This window comes from Prosopis cineraria, unplaced genomic scaffold (genome assembly GCF_029017545.1).
Source record: "Prosopis cineraria cultivar Desert tree isolate PC_DT_omini unplaced genomic scaffold, ASM2901754v1 PC10, whole genome shotgun sequence".
In the NCBI taxonomy this organism is placed as follows: Eukaryota; Viridiplantae; Streptophyta; class Magnoliopsida; order Fabales; family Fabaceae; genus Prosopis; species Prosopis cineraria.
In genome coordinates, this window is record NW_026555341.1 from 1,747,526 (window position 1) to 1,757,262 (window position 9,737).

General features: G+C 33.7%; 2 protein-coding genes across 4 annotated transcripts; one reads left to right on the forward strand and one right to left on the reverse strand.

Annotated features, from left to right (window-relative positions):
• The first annotated feature begins 841 nt into the window (after nt 1-841).
• On the forward strand, nt 842-2,625 carry LOC129321943 (syntaxin-112). 2 transcript variants are annotated; one of them, XM_054967949.1, is made up of 3 exons: nt 842-1,094; nt 1,336-1,412; nt 1,564-2,625. In XM_054967949.1, exon 3 carries the CDS (start codon nt 1,590-1,592, stop codon nt 2,481-2,483), a length of 894 nt encoding a protein of 297 aa, XP_054823924.1. In that variant the 5' UTR covers nt 842-1,094; nt 1,336-1,412; nt 1,564-1,589; the 3' UTR covers nt 2,484-2,625. The 2 variants fall into 2 exon arrangements, with proteins under 2 accessions (XP_054823924.1, XP_054823925.1); XM_054967950.1 differs by having other exon boundaries at nt 1,341-1,412.
• Nucleotides 2,626-3,404: 779 nt separating this feature from the next.
• LOC129321589 (putative glucose-6-phosphate 1-epimerase) lies at nt 3,405-7,169 on the reverse strand. 2 transcript variants are annotated; one of them, XM_054967422.1, is made up of 10 exons: nt 6,872-7,168; nt 6,645-6,761; nt 5,968-6,081; nt 5,750-5,801; nt 5,214-5,351; nt 5,011-5,109; nt 4,661-4,758; nt 4,062-4,169; nt 3,881-3,962; nt 3,405-3,703 (listed from the first exon to the last, which is right to left on the reverse strand). In XM_054967422.1, exons 1-10 carry the CDS (start codon nt 6,937-6,939, stop codon nt 3,638-3,640), a joined length of 942 nt encoding a protein of 313 aa, XP_054823397.1. In that variant the 5' UTR covers nt 6,940-7,168; the 3' UTR covers nt 3,405-3,637. The 2 variants fall into 2 exon arrangements, with proteins under 2 accessions (XP_054823397.1, XP_054823398.1); XM_054967423.1 differs by lacking the exon at nt 5,968-6,081 and having other exon boundaries at nt 6,872-7,169.
• Between the last annotated feature and the right edge of the window lie 2,568 nt (nt 7,170-9,737).

Consider the following 9,737-nt stretch of genomic DNA (forward strand, 5'->3'; position numbering starts at 1 on the left):
CATTGAAGAAAGCGTTTTGGAAAATATATTAGTGTCACAATTTCATTTCACTCTCATTTTGTTTTCTTTTAAATATTTGTTCTTGATTTTGAACAAAATACTAAACTTGTTAAAGATGTGGAGTCTTAAATGTGATCAGAAGGTTCTCAAGTTGTCTGACCTCAATTTGCTTGAATGCAAAAATGCAAAAATAATAATATAAAGATGATTTATTTAGCAAAATTAAAGTACAAATTTGCAATAATTACAATCACAAAATTGAAAGAGCTAAGTCTAAGCTTAAGTGCAGAACACAAAATAAATTTAAACTGGAAACTAAGCAATGAATTTACTATGCGTGTGAATTGTGTCTTGATTTTATCAGTTGGATTCCTTGTACTTGTGTGCTCAAGATTGCTGTGTCTAAAGTATTAGAAGCTCATACAAGAAATATCCACTGTCACTAGACACAATCTAGCAAAATTCAGGGGCATGATAGATAACGATCCTACTTCCTTTAACAGTCTTTCATGCTCAATTGCTTTGAGTCTTAAAAATTACATCTTTTACCACCTTAAAACATACTCAATATAGAACCCCACTTGAAAGCCAATGGAACCTTGTCTTAATTGATGAATTATTGAACCTGACGTTTCTTATTGATTTCTCTTTTGTTATTTTGAGCTTTTATCAATTGATTTTAGACTCAAACAATATCATGTACTCTTATGGGGCATGACAGGTGAGAAACTCAAGCCGAAAACAGTGGAAGAGAAAAAAGGGTTAAAAATTAAGAAAACAAAGAAAGTAAAACGCTGACCGTTTTGGAGCGAGTTTGGGGACGCGATTGCAAATGCAAAATTGCAAACGAAGTCGACAACCCCTGCTTCGCGGTTTCATGCTGAGAACACCGTCCTTGCTCCCATTTAACGGCTATTTTGCTCAACGAAAATTTTGAATTTTAATTTGAAATGTACAAAATGTTAGCGTAACCGACGATCCCTTTCAAAACTGATCAAGATTATCCTCTTCATTCCTATTATTCATAAGCCAACCCCTTTCCAGTGATTCCATCACCCTCACTTCCAGACGTATTCCCCATTGGCTTCATTGAGGTTAGCCGAGGATATTCCCTTTTCTTTGTTTCTCAGTTCTTTGTTATTTTCTTAAATTTTCTAATTTTCCTAAACTCATGTAAAAAATTTCTTATGGGAACGAACTTCAGTAGGTAATTTGTTTAAGAACCATTTTTCTTGGAGTTTACTTTTATTTTTGGTTTTCCAGTTGACAAGTTATTGTGTCTTTCTTGTAAGTAACTTGCATCTAATTTTTATGTTCATTTTCTCCTTGATTTAGATCAGTCGGAGCATTGCTCAAACGCCAAAAAACTTGCGGCCGTTGAGGGATTGATTCATTTCTTGAATCTGTAAAGGGTTTGTTCTTCATTCCCTTCGCGCCAGAACCCTGAAAGATTTCGATTTTCTTACGTTATCTTTCAGCGGTTCTGATTTGTATTGGTTGTTCTTTCTATTTTTTCCTTTCATTTCTCATTAAATTCGTTCGGGTTTTTTTGTTTCTTTTCAGACGCGGTTTTGCACAACTTTGCAATAATGAACGATCTGATGACGAAATCATTTCTAAGTTATGTTGAACTGAAGAAACTAGCACGAAAGGACCTTGAAGCCGATCTTGACATCGAAGCAGGGCAATTTAATCCCATTGAAGACCAAAACCTCTCTCAGTTCTTCGAAGAAGTTGATGCCATCAAGTCCGAAATGGAAGAGATCACCAATCTCTTATTCGATCTTCAACACCTGAATGAAGATACAAAATCAACCCACAGCACCAAAGTTCTTCGTGGGCTCAGAGACCGAATGGAATCAGACATGGTCACCATTCTTCGCAAAGCGAATATCGTCAAGTCAAGGCTAGAATCGCTTGACCAATCCAACATAAAAAATCGCAAAATATCAGAATCCTATAAAGAAGGAACCCTGGTCGATAGAACAAGAATATCAATTACAAATGGCCTAAGAGTGAAGCTGAGAGACTTAATGAATGAATTTCAATCCCTGAGAAACAAGATTCTATCTGATCACAAGGAGGATTTGAAGAGAAGATACTACACTGCAACAGGAGAGATACCGAGTGATGAAATGGTGCAGAAGATGGTTTCTGGGAGTGTCAAAGTGGAGTTTTTTAAAACAGAGGCTGATATGACGGCTGAGACTCAGGTTAGGCACCAGGCTGTGATGGATATACAGAGAAGTTTGGATAAACTTCATCAGGTTTTTCTTGACATGGCTATTATCGTGGAGACACAAGGCGAGAAAGTGGACAACATTGAAGATAATGTAGCCAATGCTAGGAGCTTCGTTCATGGTGGAACTAATAATCTTTACTATGCTAACCAGATGAAGAAGAACCAAAAATGGGCATGGTGGGTTTGTGCCGTGGGACTGATTATACTTTTGGTGTGCTTAATTGCACTACTAGCTTCTTGACCATTGGATCAAGATCCCGGTATGTTTTAGAATTGTAAAAAGCTACTTGTTTTTTTATGGTTTTTTGGTTCTTGCTTCATTTTATACAGAGATCTGCTAATTGAGATACTTATTTGTTTATGAGAACCAAGTTTGCTTAATGGAATTGATTGCCTGAATGGGCAGAGTATTTCTAGTTTGTTATTCTCAGTCAAAAGTTCAAAGTTTATTTGCTTTCTGTTTTTTTGATCAGAGTAGTTTATTTATTATCACTTTGGGTTCTCTGGAGATTCTATCGGATTCAAAGATATTCTAAAAGATATCTGGTAAGTAATAGGCCCAGTTGTTCAAATATTCGAAAGATGATTGGTTTTTTATAGCTGGTCTAATCTAACATTCATCCATACATTAGCTAATTTCATCCATTAACATCTCCTTTAAAGACTTTTATTAAAAAAATTAATAAAAATCTAATTAGATGGCCCATCGTCTTTTAAAGAAAACATAAATATTTAAAACAAGAAATATATTTGTCTTGTTTTAATAATAGAATCTAATTAGATGACCCAACATATTTTCATTGAGAAGTCCGTATGAACACGGGTAAACTTTATTTAATCTTGTATACGTAATAGAGTATGTTTTTGTCAATTTAAATCAAATCAGAAATATGAATTTTCATTTTTAATTTAAAAGTAAGTTAATAATATTAATAGTAATAGTTAGTTTTAGAATAAATAATGTATGAAAAGATCCATCAACGCTGTTAATCTCTCTCTTAAAAACAACGCACTTGCACAAGTCTTGGCCAGTGTGGAGAAATGAAGTAAGATACTCTTAGATTATACAAATATACCTGCCCATAGACACTACGCAAACTTTGGAAAGGGAAGAGAAGCTTCTTCTTCTTTTTTTTTTGGAGGGGGGGCGAATCAACCGAACTAGACCAACTTGGATAGCTTTTACAGAGCTGAAGATCGGAACAGGGTATAGACTTGCTATTACATCAAAATAAACCTGGAGGCATTATTCTTATTCTTATTTATAAAATATCCGCATAACTCAATCACCCTTCAAATCCACCACCCATGGCGCCAGAAGAAAAATCCATAATTCACATTATTGACAAACTACATAAGAAAACAAAAGGATCATGTACAAGCTCAGTTACTCTCCTAAGCAATGCTCATATGCTGCACTGCTGTCCAAGTTTGATCCGGCTCAAGTTCCACATTTCCAATCTGAAGCGATCATGGAAAATAGGGATTATAGTCAGTAAGAATCAACAGAGAAGTCCAGAGATATATCTACCCAGCTTACTGCAAAACATCACTGCAGAGCGTTCAGGTAAAAATTCAAAAACCAGTCTGATAGTTTTCCTGTTTTCTCTTTCTAGAAAGTCAAACGTATTTTATTACCTTAGCATTTTCAACGCAAACAAAATCTTTGTAACAAGCTTCCATTTCGATATATGGGTTCCACAAGACAGCATCGGACCAACTGCATTGGGGCAAAATCACAAAGGAGTGCATAAATGTGCATGAATAAAAGAATCATGGCAACTCAAACCAATTCATTCACAAGTTTGAAGTTGCGTACTTTGTATTCTTGATAGATATCAAATCACCCAAGCCATTGTCGAGGCGCAGCTCATTCGGAGATGCAAGGTAAATGCAGTCTACAAATCCAGGGAAATTAACCAAATCCCTGCATTGTGTAGATTACTGTTAGTTAAGCTAACTTTAAATATTCAATGCCATGAATTTGTTTTATCTTATTTGAAGAAATCTATAGGTTTAAACCACGTAATTTCTATTGAAGCAAGACATTATTGTGCCGTAGGTAAATTGAATGATGAGAAAATGAACATAAATCCTAAAACTACAGAAGATAGAGTAGTTCATAGTTCTAGTTTGCATTCAAGCAAAGAGAGGGAGGGGGAAATTAAACAGGCTTCTCCTGAATTTTGTTGAAACTACATGCATTTTTTCTTTATTTTCAACACACACACACACACAGTTCCCATGAAAGAAATTAAGCAACCCTACATTCACTTTTAATTCTTTTTATCAAAATTAATCTAATCCAATCGCTAGTGGAGATTTTGTCAAACCAATAAATTGAGGAAAAGCAAACTTCAATATCTACCACTTTTAATTCCCATTTAAGAGCTCCCAGACATAAATTATATAACAGACCTTTCTTCCACACCCTCTACTGGATTCAAAGGATCTGGATGTTTGTTAAGAGTTTTGCAACCTTTCAACCCCTTCAGTGTCGCACCACTCAACGAAGCCTGTGTGAGAATGCTGAAACAATTAGCTATTTGCATATTTTAGCAGCAATTGATATTTAGCAATATCATTGAATTTAAAAATAGCACAAGCCTAATAAGTTCAAACAATTCATAAAAGAAAAATGTATGCTAACGAATTGAACAGTATAGGTTCCCAAATTAATGCTTTTAAAAATGATGCTGCTAAATTTTGTATTCAGGCACAAATTATAACATAACCAATGTTCAGATTCATGGACCAGTATCACTTACACGGAAATAAGTGTGCAAGGCATTGGTAAAGGAGAATGCCTTATTGTCAGTATTTTTCACTTTCAACTCAGTGGAAAGACTTTTAGTGTTGAGGGTGACCTGCCATAAAGAAGTACGGGATTGTTCATCATGTAGGTAGCGCATGACAAGAATTAGTAGCATTGCAAACGTGAATCTGTGCTCAAAGACACAAAGAAACTGACTTCGTATAAAGCATGGAAGCTGAAATCCCACATGGCACGGCTATAAGATTCATCCTTGAGTTCCAAAGTTACCACAGGATTTCCATCCACGTTATCAGAATCGACTAAAGACCAATCCATATTCCTTGCAAATCCATGCTGTCAATTATGCAAGCAAGCAAATGTTTCAGAAGAAGGAATTGGTATAATATGGAAAGGAAGAGCAAGGTGATCAAGTTATTGCACCAGTCGTGATTTTATTGAAGAGAATTATCTGTGCTTTCAGAACATTAATATAAAAACTAGAGAAAAAGAAGGATCGTAATGATATTGAACCTAACTAAAAACAAACGGTTTATTTAACCGAGACTGCTTGAAGTAAGTTTAGTCAACTATGAGACCGCAATTTAATCAGAACCAATATGCTTCATGAACTAGCTTGTCTAGATCAAACCTTGACCACTTACATTACTAGCAAATATAAAAAAGAAGAATTGACAGGAATAATCGCATATAAGAAAGGGAGAGGCGGGGAGAGAGACGTTAGAGGGCTATACCTGCTGAAGTGCACCCGGGCCAAACTGTGGGAAACAATGGGGGATGCCTCCACTATACCAATGGCAAAGTAATCAACATATGGGGAATCCAATGATATCATATTTGCATGATTAACGGCACAATTCAACATTTGAGAAAGTAAGTGTATAGACATGAATGATGTAGGAACGTTAAGAAGAGTCAGAGTTGTATGGAAACATCCTCAAAAGTTAACAACCTTATTGCTTTTTTCTTATTAAAAACAGCATCTGGACGAACAAAGAGGAGGTCCTTGCCATTTGCAATTTTCCAAGAGGTAATACAACCTCCAAATAAGTATATTTCAGCCTCACTGCAAGTGACAGAATAAACCATCTGAAATATATATATCAATCTCGTATCATTTCAATATGAGGCATAGGTACTAGAGTGCGTCAAAAATATCAATGAGATCCAGCTGTCAAAAGGGATTGCTGGTATAATACGTAATCCCATGTAAATGCAAACTGATTCTGAAGCTAAGACCATAACATATTGATAAGAGAAAATCAGTTCTCTCTATCCAAGAATAGAAATTTTCAATGCTTCTCTGCTAACTGGCGCTGTAAACTGCCAAAATTTTCCCGTCAACCTCCATTCAGCTGCTTCTGTCTTCAATTTTATTAGTTGGGAAAAGAAGCATGACAAGTGAGACATTTCAAGAAATTATCAAATATCATAGGAACAAGCTTACATTACAAACGAAACCAGAGACACTTCCAGTATAAAGAGATTGAGTTTTGAAGAAGGAATTTATAGTTGTCGTAAAAGCAGAGAGTTCCTTAAAAATAAATTTAGTAGTAATAAAAGCATCCAAATGTAAGCAAAGGAAGACAAACAGAGAGAGGTTCAAAGTTAGAACCAGAAAGTACGAACCTTCCCCCAGATGAAGTTAGCACAACTTTTGGCAAGTTTCCTTCCCCTTCTATAACTCGCACCCCCAAAGACATCGATTCTTTGCCGCTCAAACTTGCAAATGCCATTCCAGGATACCTGCTCCGCATGCAGATCGGGTCAAACCCGAAATTAGAAGAAAAAGAGGCATTTAATACAAATGAGAAAGGCCACTACGATTTCAAATAGATGGGCTAGGATTTTGTCACCTGTTGGGGCGGGGAAGGTTGGGAAAGGCCACTGTGTTGACAGAAAATGACATGGAAACCATCGCCATTTGTGTTACCCCCGATATCTTCTCCAAAAATCCCAAGTCACTATTCACTTCACTCCCTCCACTTGATGATGTAATTGTTTATCAAAATGTTTCCTTCTTTAAATTTTTTCCTGGTTACTTGTCCTCAGGTAGTTCATGACATTGTGCGCGTGGAAATTCGGATATTCCAACCACTGCTTCGAATCCCTGCCCTTCCCTCACCTGTGACCTCTAGCCACTCGCTACCTCAAGAGACACAAGACCTTGTCCTAAATCCTAATAGAGAGATTCTTAGGTTAGGTACGCTCAGTCTACCACGTCATATTTACTCCACCCAATTAAAATGTAACAACTCAGATTGTTATAATCCTATGTGGCAGTGATTTAATTTACTTTGTCCTTTCCTTCATCCCCGGCGGTCGCTATGGCGTCCTTCGTCTCTCCCCAATCTTCTTCATTTTACAGGCAATCCATCATCTCTCATTCTCAACAGAATCTATTGGTCATCCTTAACAAAGCATTCCAGATCCTTGTGAAAAATCCCGACAAGAGATCTGTACGCGTAGTCCGATTCTTTCCCTGAGGCGAAAGCATGGAGGTAGCTTTCGCACATTTTCTTAATGTCTGAGAGTTTCTTGTGGTCGTGGCAAAACGTCAAACATGAGACATCCTTCCTGTGGCATTAACAACAACATAGTGGAGATTATTTCCTTATTTTTTATTGAAGAACATTGTATGTCTGACGCCATGGCCGCTGAAGGGATAGGGAGAGAGCCCGCGGAAGGAAGAGACGCGGTGAGCGGTGGGCACTTTCTTTTTGAAAAAAACAAAATGTTATGTGCTCGATGAAGCAAGGGAACTGAATCACTGTCACATAGAATGGCCTGTTTAAGAATTGGATTATGTCCCCGTCCGACGCACGGGTTGGTGCTGAGTTTTTTGTTTTTTTGGCAAACATTTGTGCTAATTTTTGTAGTTAATTGAAAATAATTTTAATATTAGTTATCATGACAAGGATGTTTTACTTTTTTGTTTTTGGCCAGAGACAAAGATGTTTTAATTGAAATAATAATAACTTAAATTTAGTTCATTAATCTTGTGAATTATATTTTTAAATGTTTCATCCAATCCACTCAATTATTTCATTTGAAGACCTTTGCTTTCTAAAGTTATTATTATATAGGAAATTTGACGGAAGACATACGTGTAATAATTCTCATAAAACAACTATATAAACATGAATCTAAATAGTAAGTAAATTTAAAATGATAAAAAAAAGAATAAATACAAATCAATGCAGTATAAATTATAATTAATTATTGATTGTAAAAAAAACATATTTCTATTCACTTCTCTTTATTAAAACTTATAGCTCATTTAAAATAAAAACAAATAAAAAATTAATCATATTTAAACAATTAATTATTTCTCTTTTTTTTTTTGGCTTGCACATTGGTATCTTAGGCTTCGCCTAGACTAATCTGGCTTGACTAATTATTTCTCTAAATATATTGTAGGTTAAATGATTCAAAAATTTAAAAACATAATCCATTCGTTTAAAAATATAAAACATTTTTTAAAGAGTTAAATATTAAAGAATATAAGGTATTTTTAGTCTTTTGAAGTGTAATCATTACTTTTTTTTTTAAAGTGCCCCCATTGATAAATGTCTTTATATTTATTGTAAGGTGTTTAATGAGAGTAAATATAAAAAGATAATGTTAGTTTAAAAGTAGACAATTACTTTATTGAAAATAAAATTTGATTAAAAATGCCTTATATTTTTAAATGAATAGAGTATATACATAATTAAAAACAACAGTAAATATCATTAATAAAGATCAGTAATGGCCACATATTTGAAAACAACTTCAAATAACATCATTATGCATAGGATCAAAATTATTGTGTCACATGCATGGCTAACTTCATGTTCCCATTTTTTCTTTTCACCGTAGCTTCCTCAATTGTTTTTATACAAAGATGAAAACACATACACGTAAGATTAAATAAATAAAGAACAATAATGACCAAATATTTTAATTTAAAAAAATTTTAATGTATTTTGATTTTCAATTCTATTTGTTGGATTTAGCACAAATACATTCTGAATGTGATTTGGATGTGCTTTTGAGAATTATTAAAATAGACTCTTAAACAATATCATAATAAATAAGATTTTAGTTATTGCATGAGATTTATGACTAATTACATGATTCTCAATTTTTGGTTCACAATAGCTTCTCTCAATTGTTTTTGTTTCACATTCATGAAATGCACGAGGCTTGATGCCAGTTAGAGAGAGATTGTACATTAAAAAGAGAAGTGAACGTATTTTTCTTTTTAAAATCTGTTAAAAAGTATTTCATTCGTTTAAAAATATAAGTTATTTTTTAAAAAATTAAATATTTAAAAATGTAAGATATTTTTTAATCTTTTAAGGTATAATCATTATTTTTTTAAAAAAAATATCTTTATTAATGAATAACTTTATATTTATTGTAGAATATTTAATAAAAGTAAATATAAAAATATAAGGTTAATTTAAAAATAAATAACTTCTTTATTGGATGGTGAGATTCAGCTAAAAATACCTTATATTTTTTAATAAAAGAAGTAAATGAAATTAAAAAAAATGACAATAAAATATTTGCACAATAACCAATGCAACATGAAAATTAAAAAGTACAGCCCTTCTGGTTAAAATAAATTTTATAACTATCACTCATTTTTAGATTTTTTAATTTAAAACATTTACTCCTATAAAATTTAAAAAAGTATAAAAGACATTTAACAAAAAACAACAGCCACCAATCAAA

What these genes read in the sequence shown, in the direction of transcription:
- LOC129321943 (XM_054967949.1), top strand. Translation starts at nt 1,590, where the DNA reads ATGAACGATCTGATGACGAAATCATTTCTAAGTTATGTTGAACTGAAG.
- LOC129321589 (XM_054967422.1), bottom strand. Translation starts at nt 6,939, where the DNA reads ATGGCGATGGTTTCCATGTCATTTTCTGTCAACACAGTGGCCTTTCCC. An exon ending in AATAAGAAAAAAGCAATAAG is followed by an intron (nt 5,802 to 5,967) that starts GTTGTTAACTTT and finishes CCATTGGTATAG; the next exon opens with TGGAGGCATCCCCCATTGTT. An exon ending in GTAGAGGGTGTGGAAGAAAG is followed by an intron (nt 4,170 to 4,660) that starts GTCTGTTATATA and finishes TACACAATGCAG; the next exon opens with GGATTTGGTTAATTTCCCTG.